This window comes from Scyliorhinus canicula, chromosome 2 (genome assembly GCF_902713615.1).
Source record: "Scyliorhinus canicula chromosome 2, sScyCan1.1, whole genome shotgun sequence".
Classification (NCBI taxonomy): Eukaryota; Metazoa; Chordata; class Chondrichthyes; order Carcharhiniformes; family Scyliorhinidae; genus Scyliorhinus; species Scyliorhinus canicula.
The window spans coordinates 144363983-144390771 of NC_052147.1; the positions used below are offsets into that span (position 1 = coordinate 144363983).

Genomic DNA, 26789 nt, shown 5'->3' on the forward strand with positions numbered 1-26789 from the left:
TTATGGCAAAGTTTCCGCCCTGCCCCATTCCTCCAGGCGGTGGAAAGTCCAGTCATGGCTGCTGTCTGCCTTGGGGACAAGATATACCTTTTGGAAGTGATTTTTAAAAGAATTCTCTTCAAAGGTCAGTAAGTAACTCAGTGATGTTATGTGTTTTTATACTCAGTTCATAAAGCGAGGGTATGATTGTCGAGATGCAGTGAATGATTGCGATATAGCGGAGTACTGCACGGGAGACTCTGGCCAGGTATGTATTGTCCATTCTATTGAAGGGCCCAAAATTCAGGAGGGATGGAAGAATGATACATAGATACATAGAACATACAGTGCAGAAAGAGGCCATTCGGCCCATTGAGTCTGCACCGACCCACTTAACCCCTCACATCCACCCGATCCCAATAACCCCTCCTAACCTTTTCTTTTGGACACTAAGGGCAATTTAGCACGGCCAATCCATCTAACCTGCATGTCTTTGGACTGTGGGAGGAAACACATGCAGACACAGGGAGAACGTGCAGTCTCCGCACAGTGACCCAGCAGGGAATTGAACCTGGGACCCTGGCGCTGTGAAGCCACAGTGCTAGCCACATGTGCTACCGTGCTGATGGAGCTGACCATCCCCGTTTCCCTCCCCTCTACCCGACTCCCATCCCCACAACATCTTCCCTCATGGTTGACTGTTGATTACCATCCAAAGTTGGAGTGATGGGGTCATTTGCAAACAGGGCACCCGCAATCCAAACTGAAAAGGCTGGATAAACTCAGCAGGTCAGTCAGCATCTGTGGAGCGAGCGTAGTAAAAAGTCTTACAACACCAGGTTAAAGTCCAACAGGTTTGTTTCAAATCACTAGCTTTCGGAGCACTGCTCCTTCCTCAGGTGAAGGAAGAGGTAGGTTCCAGAAACATATATATATAGACAAAGTCAAAGATGCAAGACAATGCTTTGAATGCGAGCATTTGCAGGTAATTAAGTCTTTATAGATCCAGAGAGAGGGGTAATCCCAGGTTAAAGAGGTGTGAATTGTGTCAAGCCAGGACAGTTGGTAGGATTTCGCAAGCCCAGGCCAGATGGTGAGGGGTGAATGTAATGCGACGTGAATCCAAGGTCCCGGTTGAGGCCGTACTCATGTGTGCGGAATTTGGCTATAAGTTTCTGCTCGGCGATTCTGCGTTGTCGCACGTCCTGAAGGCCGCCTTGGAGAACGCTTACTCGAAGATCAGAGGCTGAATGCCCCTGACTGCTGAAGCGTTCCCTGACTGGAAGGGAACATTCCTGCCTCGCAGACTGATCAAGACCTTGGATCCAGACCTTCAGAGCACCCTACGTGCTCTCGACCCACGTACTCCCTGCATTGGATATCTCTACTGCTTCCCGAAAATACACAAGGCCAACACACCAGGCCGTCCTATCGTATCAGTCAATGGAACCCTTTGTGAGAACCACTCTGGCTACATCGAGGGCATCCTGAAACCCATCGTACAAGGAACGCCCAGCTTCTGTCGCGACACAATGTACTTCCTACAGAAACTCAGCACACATGGACCAGTTGAACCAGGAACATTCCTCGTCACAATGGACATCTCAGCATTCTACACCAGCATCCCCCATGACGACGGCATTGCTACAACAGCCTCAGGACTCAACACCGACAGCTGCCAATTTCCAGACGCAATACTGCAATTCATCTGCTTCATTCTGGATCACTATATCTTCATCTTCGACAACAAGTTCTTCTTCCAGACACCCCAGAGCGGAGAAACTACGACATCTTCTTCGCAGCCTTCAACATGTCATCGATGAAGCCATGGGGACCAAATTCGCACTTCAATATGCCAACATCTTCATGCACAAGTTTGAACAAGACCACCTCACCGCACAGGACCTTCAACCGACGTTATCCACCAGATACATCGATGACACTTTTTCCTTTGGATCCATGGCGAAGAATCACCAAAACGACCACACGATGACATCAATAAGTTCCATCCCACCATCAGACTCACCATGGACTACTCTCCAAAATCAGTTGCATTCTTGGACACACTCATCTCCATTAAGGAAGGTCACCTCAGCACTTCGCTTTACCGCAAGCCCACGGATAACCTCACGATGCTCCACTTCTCCAGCTTCCACCCTGAACGCATTAAAGAAGCCATCCCCTATGGACAAGTCCTCCGTATACACAGGATCAGCTCAGACGAGGAGGAGCGTAACAGACATCTACAGACGCTGAAAGATACCCACATACGAACAGGATATGGCGCTCGACTCATCGATTGACAGTTCCAATTCACCACAGCAAAAAACCTCACCGACCTCTTCAGAAGACAACACGGGACATAACTGACAGAGTACTCTTCATCGTCCAGTACTTCCCCAGAGCGGAGCAACTACGACATCTTCTTCGCAGCCTTCAACATGTCATCGATGAAGACGAACATCTTGCCAAGGTCATCCCCACTACATGCCTTCAAACAACCGCGCAACCTCAAACAAACCATTGGGGAGGGGGATGGAGAAGGTGGAGCAGAATGTTCCAAACAAAATAACCTTTCCTTGTTCGATCAGTGCAGTGTGGCAGTCGGCCAATCTAAACCAGATGAGCTCGGAGATTGGAATGGTGTAGTGCTGTGGAAAAGGAGTGCACTATTTAGCCTCTGGAACTTGATCTTCCGTTCAATTAAACTATATTCGATCTGATCTGTATCCTAACATCACCAACTCACCGTGGTTCCACATTTCTTTACCAGCAAAACTCTACTCATCTCACTCGTGAAATTCTTAATAGGCCCGCGGCCTCAACAGCTTTTTGTTTGAGGGAGAGAGAGGTTTTGAGGTTTCCCCCACAGTTTGTGTGAAGAAATACTTCCAACTATCATCCCAGAACAACCTGTCCATTGCCGCATCAATGTGCATGGCTTCTAACTCTCCCCTGCCTTGCAAGCTACTTGGTTTTTAAAAATTACTTGAATGAAAGATCTTTGCAGGAGGACCTTTCCCCGCATGGACCACAGCAGTTCCAGAACGCCGACTGCCTGCTCTTCAGGGTAACCAGGCAGTAAATGTTGGCCTTGAACAACTCTCAAAGCCTGATGCATTTTTCATTAAAAAAAATAGTGGCAACAGCAATTTATATCCTATTATTACCAAAAAGGTACCCAGCATAGGAGATATCTTTGGTCTCCTGATTAATTTTACCTCCTGAGCCCAATTGGTCGAGATATATTTTGCGCAAGAGGATATGTTGAGTGGCATGGTAGCACAGTGGTTATTTTTTTTTTAAAATTCTAATCTTTATTGTCACAAGTAAAGATTGGGCAGCAGGGTAGCACAAGTGATTAGCACTGTGGCTTCACAGCGCCAGGGTCCCAGGTTTGATTCCCTGCTGGGTCACTTTCTGTGCGGAGTCTGCACATTATCCCCGTGTCTGCGTGGGTTTCCTCCGGGTGCTCCGGTTTCCTCCCACAGTCCAAAGATGTCAGGTTAGGTGGATTGCCCATGATAAATTGCCCTTAGTGACTAAGAAAGGTTAGGAGGGGTTATTGGGTTACAGGGATAGGGTGGGGGCTTAAGTGGGTCGGTGCAGACTCGATAGGCCGAATGGCCTTCTTCTGCACTGTATGTTCTATGTTCTAAGTAGGCTTGCATTAACACTGCAATGTTCCCGTACCAGCCTCCCCGGACAGGCGCCGGAATGTGGCGACTAGGGGCTTTTCACAGTAACTTCATTGAAGCCTACTCGTGACAATAAGCGATTTTCATGAAGTTACTGTGAAAAGCCCTGAGTCGCCACACTCCGATGCCTGTTCAGGTACACAGAGGGAGAATTCAGAATGTCCAAATTACCTAATAGCACATCTTTCAGGACTTCTGGGAGGAAACAGGAGCACCCGGAGGAACCCCACGCAGACACAGGGAGAACATGCAGACTCCACACAGACAGTGACCCAACCGGGAATCGAACCTGGGACCTGGAGCTGTGAAGCACAAGTGCTAACCACTTTGCTACCGTGCTGTACACAGGGCAGCGGGGGCAGGTAGCACAGTGGTTAGCGCTGTTGCATTACAGCACCAGGATCCTGGGTTCGATTCCTGCTTGGGTCACTGTACAGCGTCTGCACGTTTTCCCCTGTCTACGGGGATTTCCTCCGGGCACTCCGGTTTCCTCCCACAAATCCTGAAAGACATGCTTGTTAGGTGAATTCGACATTCTGATTTCTCCCTTAGTATACTCGAAGAGGCGCTGGAGTGTGGCGACTCGGGGATTTTCACAGTAACTTCATTGCAGTGTTAATGTAAACCTACTTGTGACAATAATAAAGATTATTATTATTATAGTTTGTGTTGCCATGCGTGCTCACGTACAGGGATGATACATCCAGTCATTTTGCTTGATGTTAACCCGCATGTGCCATTGCGGAGGGAATAGCTTTTGGTTGGGGTATGCGAAGGAGGCCAGTCAATCAGTCCTTCTGAATTATTAGAAAAAGGGTGTTGAGGAACTGGAGAGGGTGCGGAGAAAATTTACAAGGATGATAGCGGAAATGCAGGGGTGGGGAGACAGTATTGACAGGCTGGGTCACATCTCCCTTGAAAAAGGAAGGCTGAGAGTTGACCAATAAGATTTACAATTATGAAAGGTTTCATGAGGGTCGATGCAGTGAGAATGTTTATTCTTGTAGGGAAGTGCAGAGGCCACCATTATAAGACAGTCACCAAGAAATACAATAGGGAATTCAGAAGAAACTGCTTTAACCAGAGAGAGGTGAGAATGTGGGATTCACCACAACAGGGAGAGTTGAAGTGAATAGTGGAGATGTATTGTTGAAGAGGAAGCTAAATATAGACACGAGGGAGATAAGAATAGATGGTTACGATGATAGGTTTAGATGAAAGAAGACAGATAGCTCAGGTGAGGCATCATGGACTGGTTAGACCGAATGGCCATTTCCTGTGCATGTGACTTATGTCATCAATTTTCATTGTGTTTATCATGGGTTTTCTTTTCCCAGTGCGCCCCCAACCTTCACAAGCAGGATGGATATAGCTGTGACCTCAGCCAAGTAGGTGCCATTTAGCATTCATCCAGGCTCCTGTCGGCATGTTTTATGTAATGAGGTTTGACCCTTGCCCTCAGTGGCCCAGAGGCAAAGTTGACCATGGATCTTTATCACTTTGCAGGGACGATGCTTCAGTGGAGAATGCAAAACAAGGGACAACCAGTGCAAACTGATCTGGGGCTCAAGTAAGTGAAGCATGTTCCCTGTGTTACCATCCCCAAAGAGCAGTAACGGGCAACCTAGGCTGGTGAGTCGGCCGCTTGAGTGAAATTGGGCATCTGCATTAACCATAACCTCAGGAATAAGATTAAATACATGCCAAATATTTCAGAACCAGTTACATAAGATGTTTAAATAAACATTCATATATTAATAGAACTGGCTTCAACTCCAAATGGAGAAAAACAAGTGTTAATATTTATGCTTATATTATTATTATGACATCTGGTTGGATCTGTGCTCCACAGGATTCCTTAGATTAGGAGCGCGATTTAATGGTCTCGTCAGGCCCTACTTGATGATGTGACGAGGCTGTTGAATCTCGCGAGGCTTGAAATGCCTTGCGCGATTTAACAACATTGCGCAGGACGTCACAATCTGGATATCGCCCTCGCCGGGCGAGATCCAAATGAACACATTTACATGAGCCATTGTCTGCTCCATATTCTACAGGGGCCGGTAAATAACAGCCTCGCCTGGAAGAACTGACCTCACCACGGCATTGTTTAGTACTGGTCTACACAAACGTACCAGGCATAACGGCACATAGGGGTTTCCCAGGCCATTACAAATCCCTGGGTGGTCGGGCTTTGGGCAGGATGGTACCCTGGCACTCTTGCTGACATCCAGGCACCTTGGCATTTACAGCCTGGCACCTTGGCACTGCCACCTGGAAACCTTGGCATTGCACCCTGTTACTGCCTGGGTGCCACTGCCAGGCTTGCAGGGGCAATGCTAGGGTGCCACACTGGCAGTGCCAAGGTGGCCAGGTGTCAGGTTGCGCATGCCAGGAATTGGGTCTGGGGGTGCCTTGCCCTGAAGAGGTATGTTGCGTGCAGCAGGGGAGGGGGATCTGGAGGCCGCGGTGGGGTGCCTTGGGGGGGGGAGATTGGGGCGGCATTTAGAAATGACCTGATCTGCGAATACTCTTCCTGAGTTTGTCAGTGCAGGAAGTGAGGTGAGTGCAGCCTCGACGGTGCATGCCTTGCTGGGTCCAAAGAAAACGGACGTTAAATAGCACCATGTTCAACATCAGCATTGTTTTTTGGGGGGACTGCAATCGCCTCGTTACTAATTAAGCACAATGGTCTCCCTTTCTGTTGAGTAACAAAATATTCCAGCTCCCAACTCTTTTACCATTCTGTCCTCTTCACCCATTTTCCTATTTTTGCTACTTCTTCCTCTTAATTTTTTGATTTTGCGCGTGCTTCTCATAATAAGTGAGTAATTATCCCGTGGATCTGACCATCTGAAATGTTAGTAGTGTTGCTGTCCGCAGCTGTGTTTGCATGCTGGATTTTGACATGAATGTGAAATGAAATGAAATGAAATGAAAATTGCTTATTGTCACGAGTAGGCTTCAATTAAGTTACTGTGAAAAGCCGCTAGTTGCCACGGGTGGCCTCGAAGAGGGAGTACACTGTGTCCACCGGCACTCTTCAGGCCCTCTGCAACCAGTGGCCATTGTGGGGGCTGGGGTGCAACATCACCCCAGGAATGGCATTTTGGTTTAACTTATTGATTTTTTGGGGGTTATATAAAAAGAGAATATAATTAAGGAACAGCTGTGGCACTGGGTGGGAGAGGAATGTTGAGAATGAGAAAGGTCAGTAAGCTCTCTCAGAAAAAAAACTGGGTCTTAGATTTGACTTTACCAACTAACTCTGATTCTATTAACAATTATGGCTAATGGACTGTTAGCCCCAATATCAGGGAAGTTACCTTCCAACTGTATAAAGTGCTGGTTAGGCCCCAGCTGCATTCAGTTATGGCCTCCACACCTCAAGGAAGACATACTGGCCTTGAAGGGGGTGCAGTGTTGATCGGCGAGAATGATACCAAGGTCCAAAAGATTAAATAATGTTGCATAGACTAAGCTTCCTTTGAGTGTACAGGTTTATGAGGTGATCTAATTGAGGTGTTTAAGGTGACGATAGTCAATAGAAAGGCATTCTTTCCTCTGGTGGGGTAAGTCCAGCACCAAGGGACTTAACCTGAATGGCCTCCTTCTGTGCCATAATGGATGAATGGCCTAAATTTTATGGAGCCATAGAGACTGGGCTAAAATGGCGGGGAAAGTGGCAAGTGGTCTCCCCACTGTTGTCCGGCTGTCTTGCCATGTTGCCAGCAGCAGTAAAGGCAGATCATCCTGGAGTCCAACTCAAGGGGTAAGTTAAGGGCCCCTTCCTGCCTTCTCTGGTATTTTTCCTGTGGCAGGGCTCCTCTGCCATGTGAGGGCAAGCCTGCTAAATCCTGGTAATCCAGAGGGGATGGTCCCTCCTATCAGAGAGCTCCGTTTCCACCCCGGTCCTCAGTGATTTCCCGCCTCCCCCTCCCCAACTTTGCGGGGGCCTGCCTGCTTTGGGGGCTCTCTTTATGAATGGATATGTGGTTTTTGACAGCGTTTTTCATCCACAGAGGCCAGCAGTTCAGACAAGTTCTGCTACGAGAAGCTTAACACTGAAGGTACCGAGAAAGGGAACTGTGGAAAGGATGGTAATAAATGGCTGCAGTGCAGTAAACAGTAAGTAGCAACTGGTTAATAATGAAGAGAGCTGTGATGAACGGTATTAATAACTGCTGTAAACGGTACCTGATCTTTAATACCTTGCCCCTTTAAGATGCTTGGAACCCTGGGGAACTCCGCCTCTGGCTACGCCCCCAGGAAACGGTATATAGGATAAGGCGCCATGTGGTGAGCACACTTCTCTCGGATGCTGTTCAGTTCTCTGTAGATTAAAGCCTTTTGATTACCAACCTCGCTCTCGCGTCGTAAATTGAGGGTGCCTCAAGAGCGTTTGGCCCCAATGAGTTCAGGTAAAGCGGCTGCACAAAAGCAAACCTCTGAGATGGTGGAGTCTCTGCAGATTGCCCTCTGTCCAATGGCTGTGGTGAATATAAGCAGCAGCAATTGCGTCACATGTCCTTATTGTATTCCTTGGGCAATACATTTACGAGGTGTGGTCCCCAGAGTGGAATTTTACTCGGTGGCACCCACCTTCGGTTGCGTGGAGGTCCCTTCCTCTGAGCCAGAAGCTCCGGGTTCAAGTCCTATACCCAGAATTAATGGCCAAGGAAGGTGCATTGATTACGCGGCAAACAGGTTGTGTGTCAACCTGCAGAAATCCCTCCAAACATGCCAGACGCTGATGGTGAGTAGGGCAGCACGGTAGCACAGTGGTTAGCACGGTTGCTTCACAGCTCCAGGGTCCCAGGTTCGATTCCGGCTTGGGTCACTGTCTGTGCGGAGTCTGCACGTTCTCCCCGTGTCTCTGTGGATTTCCTGCAGCTGCTCTTGTTTCCTCCCACAGTCCAAAGATGTGCAGGTTAGGTGGATTGGCCATGCTAAATTGCCCTCAGTGTCCAAAGACATTGAATGAGGTTACGGGGATAGGGCGGAGCACTTACGGGGGGTGATCTTTCCAAGGACCGGTGCAGACTTGATGGGCCGAATGGCCTCCTTCTGCACTGTAAATTCTATGGACTATGGAGAGATTCCTGGTCAGCCACGCTTAAATGTGGAGTGGCTCCCCTCAAGCTATAATCCCCTGGCGACAGGCTAGCGATCTGTTTTGGGAATTACTAAGGAAACAGGCGAAAGTCTACCTGCATGCACTACTAGGTATGGGAAGGAAATTAATTGGACCTTTGGTTGGGGATCGGACTCCAGTCTTGTAGGGCTGATCATGTGACCTTAATTGTCTCTGCACGGGGCGTTGCAGTGTCGCATTTCACGGGGAAGCTTCTTAGGCCTCGTTTTTCCTGTGATGTACACCCCGTCGGCAGGCACCCAACTGGTCATAGCGAGTGAAAAACAAGCAGAAAAGGCTGAGTAGGCCTGGCAGCATCTGTGGAGAGAAACCGAACTAACGTTTTAGGCTGATCTTTCAAGCGATCAAGTAAAGGGAGTGATTATGGGCAGGATTTTGGGTCAATTGGGTGGTGTGGAGGGGGCAGAGTGTGCTAGAGACCAAGTGGAAAATTTCAATAGGCCCTGATAGGTCTTTAAAAGCCCATAATTGGCAATCAGCAGTGCAAATTTATGCACTCTGCAGTCTCCTTCCTTGCCTTATCGAGGCCAAAACAAATCTCGCCCTTGGTCTCAGCATCTTATACCTGGATTGTCAAACACTTGGCACAAGCTTGGGAGATGGTGGTGCAGTGATAATGCCACTGGACTAGTAACCCAGAGGCCTGGCTTCATGGCCAGGGAACATGGATTCACATCCCACCACGGGCGGCTGGTAGAATTTAAATTCAGTTCATAAAATCTGGAATTGAAAACGAATCTCAGTAACAGGGCCATGAAAACCGATCATCACTTGTGGTAACAACACACCTGATTCACTAATGTCGCCTAGGGAAGGAAATCTGCTGTCCTTACCCAGTCTGGCCTACATGTGACTCCAAACCCCACAGCAATGTGCTTGATTCTTAACTGCCCCAATCAGCAGTTAGGGATGGACAATAAATGTTGGCCTTGCCGGTGATACCTGCAAGATCTCTCATTTCCCACCCAATAGACGTGACTCTTGAATAGCTTTCACCAGCAGTCATATTCTATCCAAAGTTCCTGGATACAGTTGACGCCCAAGCAGCACATACCCTGCACAACCTCCTTACCTAAGGTTCACAGCCATCGTGATGACACAGGATCCAAGAGACCCTGACCTCTGTAATGGTTTGGTTGGCTCTGGCTAAACTGAAGCGGCAGCAGTGGTCGTGTCTGATCCACAATCTCTGGTCTCCCTCTCTTCAACTTTCTAACCTTTTTTAACTGTACCACAGAGTAACACGGTTACAGCTCTATTCTCAGAGCCTTTTCCCTGCTTCTTCACCAGGGTCTGTTTTGAACCGCAGTTTGTTTGTTTTTTTGTTCATGGGATGTGGGCGTTGCTAGCTGGGCCAGCATGTTGCCCATCCCTAATTGCCCTTGAACTGAGTAGCTTGCAGAGAGAGCATTTAAAAGTCACCCTTATTGCTGTGGGTCTGGAGTCACATGTCAGCCAGTCCAGTTTTTGTTCCCTAAAGAGAAATAGTGAACCAAGTGGGTTTTTACAACAATCAACAATGGTTTCATGGTCATCGTTCGACTTTTAATTCCAGATTTTTATTGAAATCAAGTTTCACCGTCTGCTGTGGATTTGAACCTGGGTCTCTGACGACTAGTCCATTGTCAGCACTGCTACATCACTGCCTCACCCCTATCCTTTAGCTGCATATTTACCGTTTGCTTCAGCTCCACAGTAATCTAGCTCACATGTCCATTTAAAAGAATAAAAATGCACTCGAGAGAGAGGGAGAGAGATCACAACGCGGCCGGTGAATCCCTGGTGAAGCCTCTCGCAGGCCTCCCGGCAGCCTCCACGCCTTGCGGGATGCACCCAAGACCCGCGAGGTGTTGGAATCGGAACTCCGCCAAAAAGGGGCGTGACCAAATGGCACTGTCGCTTGAGCGAAATGAGGTCGGTGAATAGCAGGAGAGGCCGACAACGAGAACCACGCCAGGCGCCAAACGGATTGAGATGCAACCGGTATGCTTCCGTAGGGGAAATCGTGATCTTGCCGTAGCGTGTCGAGAAACCAATTATCACCACTTAAGCCCTATTTCCAGATAATTAACGTGAGCCACTCCATATCCAACAGACTCCCATCATTCACCAGCTTCCCCAGCAAGTGATCACGCTGGCACCGATTAGTACTCCTTTTCAAAAATGTGAACCTGGTGTGGCGCTAACAATTATACTCAAAGACGAGAGACAAATACAATAGAGGCTTTATTGCTGTGCGATGCTATTCTTCCATCTGCAACTGTAGACTAAGGTCTGAGTGACTCACACGCATATTTATACACAAGCTCCCTGTGGGCACAGTGGTTATATCACCACACCTGGTGAAAGGGCTTCTGTGGGGATCCAAGGAGGTGAGTAGCCATCTTTGCTCACAAGCAAAGAGCCCGGGAGTGCTGGTCCTGCCAGCCTAGTGCTCAGCAGAGATAGGAGACCCTTGACTGGGAGAGGGAACCTTTGGAGGAGTGGGCCGCCATGGGAAGGGGGGGGGGGAGAACCTGGGGCGTGGCAACTGCACACAGCATCTGCATGCCAACCCCTGGATCCGTTTCCGGGGGCAACCCCAGCCACTGCTTGTCTGCTCCACCGACCACCCATAACCCCCACAGACTGCTGAGGCCTCTGGCTGTGCGGCTGAAGGCTATTACTAATAGGGAACTGGCAGTCGTGGTTAAGTGAGCGCTTTATACAACCCAAGTGGATTCTCATGGGCCATGTAGTTTGTGGGAGCCATTGCCCAGCATCCTGATCAGACTGTGATGCATGGACACTGTGCTTGAGCGCTGCAGGAGGCAACACCACACATACAGCAGCCAACATCCGAACACCCAGGGGATGGGACACCGCTCTGGGGACACGTCCACGGCCAGAGGGTGGGTGAGTGCCACGGGGAGGGAGAGATGCCTGGAGAGATGGGCCAAGGAGTCGGAGGTCAACCCGCATTGCGGGAGAAAGTGAGAGGCTTCATACTGGTTGTACTCAAATGTTTTTAATGTGTTACAGGTGCCATACAGTCCCCACTCACGATGATGCCGCCCACTCTTCCCCTCACCCCCTACCTACCCTCCTAACCCTCTCCTCATGCCTCAGTGCCCGCACTGATCCTTGATAGGCCTGACCTTCCTAGCTCTACCGCTACGTTTAGGTGTCACCCCAGGGTGCACATCTGAGATGGAGCCAACCAGCTGCCTACCTCGTCTTGTGGCTTTTGATGCCCCTGGCGGGCATTCTCTGGGGGCTATGGGGCCGGAGAGATCCAGTAAACTTGTCGACGGCACATGCACAGCCGTGCCGCCCTGTCCTGTCTCTGACAACAAGAGGTGGCCTCATCAGAGAGGAGGAACGCGGGGGAGCTGGTAGCCACCGTCGCCACTGCATGGGACGGGTCCGGGTTGGCCCTCTCCCCGTGGGATTCACCTTGGGATGGAGGGGTAGTTGGTTCATGCCCCAGCTGTTTAAGTGCTGCCCAACCTTGATAGCGGGGAGCTGGCGAGCGCGGTCCTGGCGAATCAGCTGGCGAGCCTTCATTTGTGGCAAGAAGCCCGTGGGACCTCGTTAAGTGAGCCAATTAATGTTGAAAAGTGTTGCCGGCCTCACTGTGCTGAGTGCCGGGAAACTCGCGGCAGTTCCCACTCGCTACCACACTTCGAAACCTTTCCGGAAAATTACGCCCTTTGTCTCATCATCCTAATTGTTTGTTAAAAAGAAGCAATAAATAAGCCATAGAATCCTGCATCACCTGCATATATTGCACCTTGTGGTAAAACACTGTTACACCTGTACTAGGTGATGTAAGATAGGACCTAGCGAACTACAGGTAGGCCCTGCCTGCTGACTCCGCCCAGTAGGAGGAGTATAAATATGCATGTCCTCTATTCAGCAGCCATTTCGCCAGCTGCTGTGGGAGGCCACACAGCGTACTGCAATAAAGCCACAGTTATATCCAACCTTAGTCTTCGTACAATTAATCGTGCATCAATTTATTTACATAGAATTTACAGTGCAGAAGGAGGCCATTCGGCCCATCGAGCCTGCACCGACTCTTGGAAAGAGCACCCCACCCAAGGTCAACACCTCCACCCTATCCCCATAACTCAGTAACCCCACCCAATACTAAGGGCAATTTTGGACACTAAGGGCAATTTATCATGGCCAATCCACCTAACCCGCACATCTTTGGACTGTGGGAGGAAACCGGAGCACCCGGAGGAAACCCACGCACACACGGGGAGGATGTGCAGACTCCGTACAGACAGTGACCCAAGCTGGAATCGAACCTGGGACCCTGGAGCTGTGAAGCGATTGTGCTATCCATAATGCTACCGTACTGCCTTATTGCAGTAAGACTTTCTAAAAGATGGACCTCCGAATCAAACCACATTGCCTGCAGCTGGATCCACAATCAAGCGACACCAAAAAGGACTTTAATCACTGGCTAGCTTGCTTCAAGGCCTATATCAACTCAGCGACCACCCCTCCGACGGAGGCTCAGAAGATACAGATCCTGTACTCAAGGTTGAGCTCCAACGTGTTTCCGCTGATCCAGGATTCCTCGAACTACGCAGACGCCATGGCGCTCCTCAAAGAAAACTACGCACAGAAAACGAACACACCCTTCACCAGGCACGTACTCGCCACTTCTGGCGGGTCCTAATCCCACTCATCCGGGACTGTGACTGTCAGGCAGTTACGGCCACCGAACATTCCAACCTTCTTACGCGCGGTGTGTTTGTAACAAGGATTGGGTCGGACCTCATACGCCAAAGACTGCTAGAAGGGGCCACTCTCGACCTAGCTGAGACTAAAAAGCCAGCACTCTCCATGACGGCCGCCTCACGTAATGCTCAGGCCAACCCTCCGGCCGCGCGGCCCACCCCTCCTATCCCTCATGGACCCTACAGACGGCCGCCCCAGCCGGGTCTTTACCCAGCCAGTACGCCCGAGCCACACGCCAACCCGCGCACCCCTGCGGGTCCCCGATGTTACTTCTGCGGCCAGCAGAAGCACCCCTGCCACGCTGCCCGGCCCGCACTGCCATTTCCAAGGCCTGCGGCAAAAAGGGGCACTTCGCCGCGGTGTGCCGGGCCCGCACAGTCACCACTATCGCCCCCTACCCTCTGACCTACACACAATGGGTGCCGCCATCTTCGTCCGGACCACGCGCGGCCAGTGGGCGCCGCCATCTTCGTCCGGACCACGCGTGGCCAGTGGGCGCCGCCATCTTCACCTCCTGGGGCTGCGAGCGGTCAGTGTGCGCCGCTATCTTCTCTCCCTCAGTCCACGTGCAGCCCATGGGCGCCACCATCTTGTCCAGCCTCCGCAATGTGCAGCCCATGGGCACCGCCATTTTGTCCCCGCAGGATCTTCAGGTGCCGCCATCTTGTCTTCCCCACAGGGCATGGACACCGACAGCATTCCACGACTTGAGCCCCCCACACTCTCCATCTTCTGACGCCAGCGACGACCGACCGCAGCTCGCCTCAGTGACGATAGAACAGTCTCGTCCGCACAACCTGGCCACCGCTTCGACCAGTGTGAGAATCAACGGTCACGTGACCTCTTGCCTGCTGGACTCCGGGAGCACTGAAAGCTTCATCCACCCGGATACCGTAAGGTGCTGCTCCCTCGCGGTCCACCCTGCCATTCAAATAATCTCCCTGGCCTCTGGATCCCATTCCGTCACGATCGGGGGTTCTGCACGGTCATTCTCACGGTCCAGGGTGTAGAATTCCGCGGCTTCCACCTCTACGTCCTTCCTAATCTCTGCGCTACACTACTACTAGGCCTGGACTTCCAGTGCAATCTCCAGAGCCTTACCCTCAAATTCAGCGGGCCCCTACCACCCCTCACTGTGTGTAGCCTCGCGACCCTAAAGGTTGACCCACCCTCCCTCTTTGCCAATCTAACTCCGGATTGCAAACCCGTTGCCACCAGGAGCAGACGGTACAGCACCCAGGACAAGACCTTCATCAGGTCTGAGGTCCAGCGGTTGCTTTGGGAAGGCATCATCGAGGCCAGCAACAGCCCCTGGAGAGCCCAAGTGGTAGTCGTTAAAACTGGGGAGAAACACAGAATGGTCGTGGACTACAGCCAGACCATCAATCGGTACACGCAGCTCGACGCGTACCCTCTCCCACACATATCTGATATGGTCAATCAGATTGTGCAGTACCGGGTCTTCTCAACGCTAGACCTCAAATCCGCCTACCACCAGCTCCCCATTCGTAAATCAGACTGTCCATACACTGCTTTCGAGGCGGACGGTCGTCTCTATCACTTCGTCAGGGTTCTCTTCGGCGTCACTAACGGGGTCTCGGTCTTCCAAAGGGAGATGGACCGAGTGGTCGACAAGTATGGTTTGCGGGCTACCTTCCCGTACCTAGACAACGCCACCATCTGCGGCCATGATCAGCAGGACCACGACGCCAACCGTGCCAAATTCCTCCACACCGCAACTCTCCTCAACCTCACCTACAACAAAGAGAAGTGCGTGTTCAGCACAACCCGCTTAGCCATCCTCGGCTATGTGGCCCAGAACGGAGTTCTGGGGCCCGATCTCGACCGCATGCGCCCCCTCATGGAGCTTCCCCTCCCCCACTGCCCCAAGGCCCTCAAACGCTGCCTGGGGTTCTTCTCCTACTCCGCCCAGTGGGTCCCAAACTCTGCGGACAAGGCCCGCCCACTCATTCAGTCCATCCACTTTCCCCTTACGGCCAAGGCACAACAGACCTTCGCCCGTATCAGAGCTGATATAGCCAAGGCCGGGATGCACGCAGTAGTCGAAACACTGCCTTTCCAAGTAGAAAGCGACACATCAGATGTCACCCTCAATCAGGCAGGCAGACCCGTGGCATTCTTTTCCCACACTCTTCATGCCTCAGAAGTTTGGCACTCGTCCGTCGGAAAAGAGGCCCAAGCTATCGTTGAAGTTGTGCGGCATTGGACGCATTACCTGGCCGGCAGGAGATTCACTCTTCTCACTGACCAACGGTCGGTAGCCTTCATGTTTAACAACACGAAGTGGGGCAAGATCAAAAACGATAAAATCTTGCGGTGGAGAATTGAGCTCTCAACCTATAATGACGAGATTTTGTATCGCCCAGGTAAACTCAACGAGCCCCCAGACGCCCTTTCCTGAGGTACATGTGCCAGCGCACAAGTAGACTGACTCCGGGCCCTACATGACAGCCGTTGTCACCCGGGGGTCACACGATTGTACCATCTTCTCAAGGCTCGCAATCTGCCCTACTCCGTCGAGGAAGTACGGACAGTCACCAGGGACTGCCAGGTCTGTGTGGAGTGCAAGCCGCACTTCTACCGGCCAGGCCGTGCGCGCTTGGTGAAGGCCTCCCCCCCTTTTGAACGCCTCAGCGTGGATTTCAAAGGGCCCCTCCCCTCCACCGACCGAAACACGTATATTCTCAGTGTGGTTAATGAGTACTCCATATTCCCCTTCACCATCCCATGCCCCCGATATGACGTCTGCCACTGTCATCAAAGCCCTAAACACAATCTTCGCTCTGTTCGGTTTCCCCGCCTACATCCTCAGTGACAGGGGATCCTCATTCATGAGTGATGAGCTGCGTCAGTTCCTGCTCAGCAGGGGTATCGCCTCCAGCAGGACGACCATCTATAATCCCCGGGGAAACTGGCAGGTAGAGAGGGCTAACGGGGCGGTATGGAGGGCCGTCCAACTGGTCCTATGGTCCAGGAACCTCCCAGCCTCTCGCTGGCAGGAGGTCCTCCCTGATGCACTACACTCCATCCGGTCACGACTGTGCACCGCTACGAATAACACACCCCATGAACGTCTTTTTGCCTTCCCCAAGAAGTCCACACCCGGGGTGTCACCCCCGACTTGGCTCGCAGCTCCAGGACCTGTCCTGCTCCGTAGGCACGTCCGACTCCACAAGGCAGACCTGTTGGTGGATAGGGTGCACTTTCTCCAAGCCAACCCCCAGTATGTCTATGTGGCATACCCTGATGGCCGCCAAGATACTGTCTCCCTCAGGTTCCACCCTACACACTTCTCCGACCAGGCGCCACCCTCCCCTCCCCCAGCGCTCCCAACATTAGCCCCACCAGGACATCCTTCCTTAACCTGCCCACGCCAGAGGAGGAAGAGGATTTCGGCACACTCCTGGAGTCATCCAACATCAGGCCAGCATCAACATCGCCAGCATCGACATCGCCTCCACCGCTACGTCGCTCCCAGCGGAACTGGCAGCAGACTTTCAAAGGACATTTTTTTATTTTGCCCGATAAAACACTGTACATAAATTCACTACTGTATATAGTTCTCCACTACCCCCACCGGACTCATTTTTAACAGGGGGTGAATGTGGTAAACCACTGTTACATCTGTATTAGGTGATATAAGGTAGTACAGGTTCGCTGGTAGCCTCTGCCTGCTGGCTCCGCCCAGTACGAGGAGTATAAATATGCGTGTCCTCTATTCAGCAGCCATTTCGCCATCTGCTGTGGGAGGCCACACATCTTACTGCAATAAAGCCATAGTTGTATCCAACCTTAGTCTTCGTACAATTGATCGTGCATCACACCTTGCAAGTGTTTACCTGGACATGCGGCCATTTTGTGTTCACAAGGGTGTTTATTTTTATGCAGCTACTGTTTTGTGAAGATTTACCTCAATAGCCTAAGATTCTCTCATTTTGTTTGCAAAATTCACCTGTAAAGCTGGTGTGTCTTGTAGCTCTACTAGCCCAGAGGCTCAAGCATGTAATCATATCTAACTTCAGTCAAGAGTTCTTCCAAGAGATGGTGTTAATCAACCTTTTTATTTGTGGGTTGCTGTGTCAGTGATACAGTCAGGTCGCCTGGACTGTCACTCAATGCGAATGCAATGTTATTGTAGAAATTTCTCGAGCGAAAACGTGCATCCAGTTGTCAGAAGTCTCGATCCCATTGTCTTCATCAAAGACCATATTTCTCTCTTTTCTTCTCCTACCCTTCTCCTTTCCGTCTGTTGCACCCTTCCTGACTTTTCCCCACTTGCCCTCCGACTTCCTCTGTGCCAGTGATGTTTTCTGTGGCTACCTTCTCTGCACTGGTGTTAGCCGAGTCCCGCGAATTGGCCGCCTCCTCGGTGAGATCACCCCCACGTCCTTTTACCACCAGGGGAAGTTGGTGGACTGTAGGTAGGAGAACGGCGTTCTGACATTTCCTGCTTCACAAAATTTGGGAATTGTTTGCTGTTTGAGTGCATGAGCTAGATTAGTGTTAATGCAAGTCTTTAAAAACCTGCTGGGCTACCTTTTATGCTTCTTACAATTGAACATTGAAACTCAGACCTTAACAGTGCAGTGTAAAATCCACAGTGGTCTATTTATGTAGAGTTGTGTAACATGACAGTTCTGCATCTAGAGATTTTTGTTTCTAGTGTGGATGTGTGTGTATGTTTGTGTGCGTATCCACACCCCTGTGTATAAGTAGTCCCTTGATAGTACAGAACTCAAATATTGCAGTTAAAGGAAACATGCCGTCATGTCTTTTCATTTTGCATTAATCACGAGAGATGTAAGAATGCCAGAGTTCAAAGGTAACAACAGTTTATAATGCTTGAGAAAATGGCACTGATTGATGGATTGGCAAGTTGACTCTGATTGCTTGAGGCGTTGCCTTGGAGAATGCACCACGGAACTATTGTCCCCCATAGAATCAACAGTGCAGAAGGAGGCCATTCGGCCCATCGAGTACCACCGGCCGTTGGAAAGACCACACCACTTAAGCCCACACCTCCACCCTATGCCAGTAACCCCATCTAACCTTTTTGGACACTAAGGGCAATTTAGCATGGCCAGTCCACCTAACCTGCACATCTTTGGACTGTGAGAGGAAACCAGAGCACCCGGAGGAACCCCAAACAAATACGGGAAGAACATGCAGACTCCGCACAGATGGTGACCCAAGCCTGGAATTGAACCTGGGAAACTGGAGCTGTGAAGCGACTGTGATAATCACTGTGCTATAGTGCCACCCATGCTTTCGTTCAATTCAAAAAGGCGCAATGTCTGGACATGTTCCTTTTGCCTACAGAGGGCAGGTTCCTGTATATGAATACTTGCAGTTTTCATAAGCATAAGTGAGCTTGTTTTATTCTGAGTTTTCCCAGCGCAGGTCGGTTGATATGGTCAGGTCTTTGCCTGTTGTGAACAGTTGCATGGAAGTGCTTTTTGATTGGGCCCGCTGGTTGGGATGTACAGCCTACGTATCTGGCATTGCAGTTGCACTGAAATTCTTACACCACGTAATTCTTACACACCTTAATGCACTCCGCCTGTGCTCAAATTCACCGTTGAAATAGAGCTATCTAACAAGGAATCTTTCCTTGACCATGATAGTTGAGAAATCTCCTAATTGATTCTCTACGACGGTCCTGATGAGTGCAAGATGAAAAGCTTTGACAGCATGTCTCTTTTTTCAGTAATACTCGAATTCTATGTGTATGTGCGAAAATGCATAATGTTTGTGTATTTGTTTGCATGTATGATACGGATCTATACTGTGGATGTCTCCATAAATGCATGTGCAATTTTTTATTTTCTCCCCAGGCAAGATTGCTGCTATGTACCAACTCTCAAAACTCTTAGTGTTTTAATGCCCATCTCCACCTTGGGCTTGGCTCATCTATTGCCAAATCCCTGATCAATGCTTTTGTTACATAGGGGAGGTGATGGCGCGGTGGTATTGTTGCTGAATTAGTAATCCAGAGACCCAGGATAATACTCTGGGGTCCCGGGTCCAGGGGACCACAGCCTGTGGTGGAATTTAAACTCAATGAAAATAGGGAATTAAAAGTCTAATGATAACCATGAAACCTTTGCCGCTTGTCATAAAAACGCATCTGGTTCACTCATGTCCCTTAGGGGCGGAAATCTGCCATCCTTACCTGGTCTGGCCTACATGTGATTCCAGAACCACATCAATGTGATTCACTCGATGGGCAACAAATGCTGGCCTTGCGTGCGATACCCACATCCCATGAAAGAATAAAGAAAACAAAATCCAGACTTGACTATATTCGTGTTCTCCCGTCTGACCTCTCACCTTCAGGCCACCAAACGTTTTGGCTCGTTCCAAATTCTGCTGCCCGTACCCCAACTCACACCAAGTCCTGTTCACCTATCATTCTGTGCTCACTGTTCTGTATTGGTTCCTGATTCGTGGTGTTCAGATAACTACAGCCCTACAACCCTACAGGATCTCTACCTTCCTCCTGTTCTGGCTGTTTGTACATTCATCACTTCCTTTGCTCCACCTTTGGTGTACCTTACACTGTCCGGGCCATAAGCTCTGAAATCCTCTCCTTAACCTCCCTCATCCTTTAACATGATCCTGAGAATATTCATCTGTGACTGGGCCCTCAAAACCTATGCCCACCTGTCCTAATAACTCCCGATGTGGCTTCATCAAATTGCCTGAAAATGCTGACGTCAAGGATCTTCAAACATCTGGCCATGCAAAAGGTGCACGTTGTTGTTGAACGGCCGTCTGCTGCTTAATAATATAATAATCGTTATTGTCACAAGTAGGCTTATATTGCAATGAAGTTACTGTGAAAGGCCCCTTCAGATTGTGACTGGATTGTGCTTCATGGGCTTTGGACTCTTTTGCTATCCTGTAGTTTCCTGTCTTTCAGTGGTAGTCACATCATCATGAATGACGGGACGGACCTGGGATACGTTGAAGATGGAACACCCTGTGGACCATCCATGATGTGCATGGATCGTAGATGCCAGCCCATTAATTCCTTCAACATCAGCAACTGTTCGAGTGGATCGATGACAAAGATATGCTCCGGCCATGGGGTGAGTGTGTGGGCGTGTTGTGTGCAACACATCCATGTGCCGGTGTGTTCTTGTGAGTGTGCGTTGCATGTGTACGTGAGTCAGTGCGTATGTGGGTGGGTGTTTGTGTATGTGTGTATCGACAAACTCGGGAACAAAAGGTTCACCCAACAACCATTGTATGTTTGTCAGGAACACAATCTTCATGAGTCTAGGCCATGACTCAGTTGGTAGTGCGCTCAGTTTCCAAGTCAGAAGCTCGTGGGCTTCAGTCCCATTCCACGGCAGCTCAGTTTTCACATCATTCTTCTGAAGAACAGGGGAGTTCTCCTCATTTCCTGCCCCTCAGGCAACGTTATTAAACACAGATTATTTGACCTTAATTTCAGTGCTGTCTGTCGGAGCGTACTGTGGAGAGATTTGCGGCCACATTTCCCGACATAGCACTTCAAAGGTCACTTCATTGGCCGTAAAGTTCTTTGGGATGTCTTGCGGTTGTGAAAGGTGCTATATAAATGCAGGCTCTTCTTTTTCCGACAATCTTGTGGTGAAATTACAGCAGCTATTCAGGCGATCCTCTCTTTCTCTCTCTCTTCCCCCCATCCCTCTCCCCCGCCACCACCTCCAATCCCCCCTGAAAGAAACTCTGAGCGAATATGGGTTAAACCAGATCTGTATCTTGGGATATGGGAATCAAATGCGGTGAATGCTTTAAGTGTGGATTTATCTAACCAATGGAGTCAGTGGTGGGTATGCAGGTATCAACAGGGAAAGAAAAGTAGAGGTACAGGACATGGTCAAGATTCTGAAAGAACTTCCGGTGGCGGCTATGAAGGAGTACGTCGCACATTTGGTGGCTCCCGCTCGTGTCGAACTTTTGGACCTTTTCCCCCAATTTTCTTACCAGACTTGATTTGAAAAATTGATGACAGAGGCAATTGTGCACTGAATTCCCACATCGGGGCATGGAGAGGAGAAGTAGAAGTGCTCGTAAAGGCAGAAACAGAAAGACAGAGAAGGCTTGGGCTGAAGCTGCAGTAGGAAAAAGCATGGCGGAGGACCAACCTCTGGCTTGTCGACCCAGCGGTCAACGGAGCAGTTATCCAGGAGGGCTTCGCCAAGCAGAAGTGGGACTGCTTGGACCTGACTAAAAAGGCAATCTCACAGCTGGAACTTCGATTGGATGCCCAGGATCGGGCGGTCCAAAACGTAGAAAAGGCGCTGGCTGACCAGGAAGAACATAAAACTGCGGTGGAGATGGAGGTGGGGATGCTGAGAGACCAGCAGGAAAGGCTCCTGGAGAAGGTGGAGGACCTAGAGAACAGGTCCCACTGGCAGAGCCCGAGGATTGTTGGGCTCCCGGAGTGATCCGAAGGAGCGGCCGCTGGGACATACATAGCGGCCATGAGAAGCTGCTGGAGGATGGGGCATTCCCCCAACCCTTGGAGGTGGACAGGGCTCACAGAGCGTTCGCGAGGAATCCGCGAATGGGAGACCCCCGAGGGCAATGGTGGTGAAATTCCACAGGTATTTGGATAAGGAGCACATTTTACAGTGGGCCAAGCAGACATGGAGCTGTAAATGGGACAACAGTGTCCTGCGGATCTATCAGGACCTGAGTGCAGAGGTGGCCAGGAGAAGAGCGGGGTTTAACCAGATAAGGTCGACCCTTTTCAAGAAAAAGGTGAAGTTCGAGCGGTTTTATCCGGCCCGCCTCTGGGTCACACACGTGGAGCAACATTTCTATTTCGAGTCACATGAGGAAGCGCTGGTCTTCGCGAAAAGGAAAGATCTGGTGTCGGACTGAGAACTTTGAACTTTGAATTTTGCTGTAGTGTTTATGTTTTTCAAAAAAAGTTTCCTATTTCTTGTTTTTTTGGACGTTATTTGTAATGCCTGCTGTATTGATCTGGGACAAGCTGCAGAGCTGAGTGAGTTAAAGTTTGCATTTGCACTGTTGGGGGATGGAGGTGTGTTTGTTCAGATGCTGGATCTTTTGCTTGATCTTTTTTGTGTGTTCAACTTGGGTTTTTTTTTTATCTCTGCCGGGCAATTGTGTTGGGATTGTTTTTCATTTGAATATATATGTATGAGCGGGGGTGGGGGAGGATGGGGAGGGAACAATAGGTGGGAGAATGTCTGGCGCCAGGGGCGAGGGCCACCAAGCTAGCTGGGCGGGCTAGCTCATGGAAGCATAGTGGGGGGTGAGCAGATGCCAGGCTTATCGAAGGGGTTGATTTATTTTGTGCTGTCACTGAGGGGGGGATGTTCTGCTGCTGAAGGAGGGACTTTTGCTGAGGAGGTCGGGGGCGGAGGTTGCCTGGGGGCGGGGCGGTGGAGGTGTGGGGTGTGGGCTGGCGACTGGCCCAAGAGAGGGGATGGCTGATCGGCGAAGGGAGGGGGCGATGAGTCCCCCAACTAGACTGATCAACTGGAATGTAAGAGGGCTCAATGGGCCGGTCAAGAGGGCACGCATGTTCACGCATTTGAGAGGCCTGAAGGCGGACGTGGTAATGCTGCAGGAGACGCACCTTAGAGTAGCTGATCAGATTAGGTTAAGGAAAGGCTGGGTCGGTCAGGTCTTTCACTCAGAACTGGACTCGAAGACCAGAGGGGTCGCGATCCTGATCAACAAGCGAGTGGTGTTTCAGACGGGAAGAATAGTTTTGGGAGGCCGGTACATTATGGTCAGTGGGAAATTGGAGGGGGTGCAGGTGGTAGTAGTAAATGTATACTCGCCAAATTGGGACGATGTGGAGTTTATAAAGAGGATGCTGGAGAAGATACTGACCTGTATTCGCATAAGGTGGTCATGGGAGGGGACAACAGCACAGTTATTGACCCTGGTTTAGACTGGCCAAGCTAAAAAATGGGCAGGATGCCAGCAATGGCAAAGGAACTAAAAGGGTTCATGGAGCAGATGGGGGGGTGGGGGTGGGGGGAGGAAGCGGGAGGGGGGCTGGACCCATGGAGATTTGGACAGCCAAGAGCAAAGGAGTTCTCCTTCTACTCACACATGCATAAAGTGTACTCCCGGATCGATTTCTTTATTCTGAGCAGGGCTCTACTGACGGGGGTGGTGGACAAGGGGTACTCGGCGATCACAATCTCAGACCATGCTCCGCACTGGGCTGACCTACAGGTTAGTAAAGACAGTAACCAGCACCCGCACTGGAGGTTAGACATGGGGCTTTTAGCTGATGAAGAGGTGTGCGGGCGGCTGAGGAAATGTATTCAGAATTATCTGGAGGTCAATGGCACGGGGGAAATCTTGGCAGCGATGGTCTAAGAGGCATTGAAGGCGTTGGTTAGAGGGGAGCTGATCTCGATATGGGCCCACAGGGAGAAGGTAGACAGGAAAGAGACGGACCAACTGGTAAAGGAGATATTACAGGTTGACAGGAGATATGCGGAGACCCCAGAGGCAGGGCTATTCAGGGAACGGCGGAGGCTACAGGCGGAGTTCGGCTTGTTAACCACAGGGAGGGCGGTGCAGCAGCTGAGAAAGGAGAGGGGGGCGATTTATGAGCATGGAGAGAAGGCCAGCAAAATGCTTGCACAGCAGCTTAGAAAGAGGGAGGCAGCCAGGGAGGTAGGGAAAGTAAAGAATGGAGACGGGAACCTGGTGGGAGACTCAGAAGGGGTGAATGAGGCATTTAAGGATTTTTATAGTAGGCTGTGCAGGTCGGAACCCCCTACGGGGCTGGAAGGGATGAAGCACTTCCTGGGGGGGCTGAATTTCCCGAAGGTGGATGGGGAGCTGGTAGAAGGGCTGGGAACCCCGACCAGGTTGGAAGAGTTGGAGGGTCTGAAGGCCATGCAGCCAGGTAAAGCCCCGGGGCTGGACGAGCACCCAGCGGAGTTCTATAAAAAGTTCTCTGGGATACTGGGGCTGCTGTTGATGAGGACATTCAATGAGGCCAGTGAGAGAAGGGTGCTTCCTCCGATGATGTCACAGGCCACGATCTCGCTGATCCTGAAGCAGGATAAGGATCTGGAGCTGTGTGGGTCCTACAGGCTGATATCCCTATTGAATATGGTCGCCAAACTGCTGGCCAAAATTTTGTCCTCTAGGATTGAAGATTCTGCTCCGGACGTGATTGACGAGGACCAGACGAGGTTCGTTAAGGGAAGGCAGTTGGTGTCCAATGTAAGAAGGTTGCTAAATGCGATCATGATGCCCCCAGAAGGTAGGGAGGTGGAGGTAGTGGTCGCAATGGACGCAGAGAAGGCTTTTGATCGAGTAGAATGGGAATATTTGTGGGAGATGCTGGGACGGTTTGGATTTGGGCGGGGCTTTATTACTGGGTCAGGTTGCTGTATCAGGCTCCTGTGGTGAGCGAACAGACGAATAGGACGACATTGGACTATTTTTCTACATTTAGGCTACATTGTTGTTCGCGCTAGCTATAGAGCCGCTGGCAATTGCGCTGAGAGCCTCAAGGGGCTGGTCCGGGGGAGGAGGGGGTGGAACACAGAGTCTCGCCATTTGCAGACGACCTGCTCCTGTATGGACCCAGTGGAGGAGATGGAAGAAATCATGAGGATTCTGTGGGAATTTGGCCGATTTTCGGGGTACAAACTAAATATGGGGAAAAGCGAGATGTTTGCGATCCAGGCGAGGGGACAGGAGAGGCGACTAGTGGAACTGCCGTTTAGAGTGGTAGGGGGAAATTTTAGGTATCTCAGCATCCAGTGGTGCGGGAACGGTTGCACAAACTTAATCTGGCACGTCTGGTAGACCAAATGAAGGACGATTTTCAGAGGTGGAACGCGCTCCTGTTATTAGCTGGGAGGGTCCAGACGGTGAAGATGACGGTCCTTCCGAGATTCCTGTTTGTGTTCCAGTGTCTCCCCACCTTTATTCCGCAGACCTTTTTTAAACGGGTTAACAAAGTTATCACGGGCTTTGTATGGGCGTGCAAGACCCCGCGAGTAAAAAAGGGGATGATTGAGCGGAGCCGGGGAGAGGGCGGGCTGGCAAATTTCAGAAACTATAATTGGGCGGTGAATAGAGCCACGATCAGGAAGTGGGGGGGGGGGGGGGGGGGGGGGGGGGGTCAGCATACGAGCACATGGAGGCGGCCTCTGTAAGGGCACCAGTTTGGGTGCATTGATAACAGCGCCTCTGCCGTTCCCGCCGGTACGGTACTCCACCAGCCCCATGGTGATGGCAGCCCTGAGAGTCTGGGGTCAATGGAGGAAGCATGTGGGAGTGGAGGGAGCATCAGTCTGGTCTTCATCTGCAGTAACCACCGGTTTGCCCCAGGAGGGATGGACAGGGGGTTTCGGAGATGGCAGAGGGCAGGAGTTGAGAGGATGGGGGATATGTTTATAGAAGGGAGCTTGAGGGAGCTGGAGGAGAAATTTGGATTAGCGAGGGCAAACAAATTCAGATACCTGCAGGTGAGGGACTTCCTACGTAGAGAGGTCTCAAACTTCCTGCTCCTACCAACAAGGGGGATTCAGGATAGGGTAGTTTGCAGACTGTGGGTGGGAGAAGGGAGCGTCTCTGACATCTATAAGGAACTCATGGGGTCAGAGGACATGAAAACTGAGGAGCTGAAACGCAAGTGGGAGGAGGAGTTGGGAGGAGAGATAGAGGTGGTCTATGTGCGGGCGCGTTGAGTAGAGTCAACAAGTCCGCAACATGTGCCAGGCTCAGCCTGATACAATTTAAGGTCGTTCACCAGGCTCACATGACAGTGGCCCGGATGAGCAGATTCTTTGGGGTGGAAGACAGGTGTACAAAATGTGCGGGAGGACCAGCGAACTATGTCCACATGTTCTGGGCATGTCCGAAGCTTAGGGGATTTTGGCAGGGGTTTGAAGATGTCATGTCCAAGGTGTTAAAAACAAAGGTGGCACCGAGTCCAGAGGTGGCGATTTTCGGAGTGTCGGAAGACCCGGGAATCCAGGAGTAGAAAGAGGCAGACGTTCTGGCCTTTGCTTCCCTGGTAGCCCAGAGACGGATACTATTAGCTTAGAGGGACTCAAAGCCCCCGAAGTCGGAGACCTGGCTATCTGACATGGCTAGCTTTCTCTGGAGAAAATCAAGTTTGCCTTGAGAGGGTCACTGTTAGGGTTTGCCTGGAGGTGGCAGCCGTTCGTCGACTTCTTTGGGGAAAATTA

The 26789-nt window shown here is 50.7% G+C and overlaps 1 protein-coding gene across 5 annotated transcripts in view; it reads left to right on the forward strand.

Moving 5' to 3' along the window:
- LOC119958886 (disintegrin and metalloproteinase domain-containing protein 23-like) overlaps positions 1-26789 on the forward strand; it is a 243561-nt gene that overhangs the window by 169284 nt on the left and 47488 nt on the right. For 4 of the 5 annotated variants that reach the window (XM_038787411.1, XM_038787403.1, XM_038787419.1 and 1 more), the window contains 6 exons: positions 167-247; positions 5015-5065; positions 5184-5247; positions 7700-7805; positions 17889-18008; positions 20510-20678. In XM_038787411.1, coding sequence (XP_038643339.1) covers positions 167-247; positions 5015-5065; positions 5184-5247; positions 7700-7805; positions 17889-18008; positions 20510-20678 — 591 coding nt within the window. The remainder of the gene's footprint in view (positions 1-166; positions 248-5014; positions 5066-5183; positions 5248-7699; positions 7806-17888; positions 18009-20509; positions 20679-26789) is intronic. The other variant, XM_038787435.1, reaches the window with a different exon arrangement.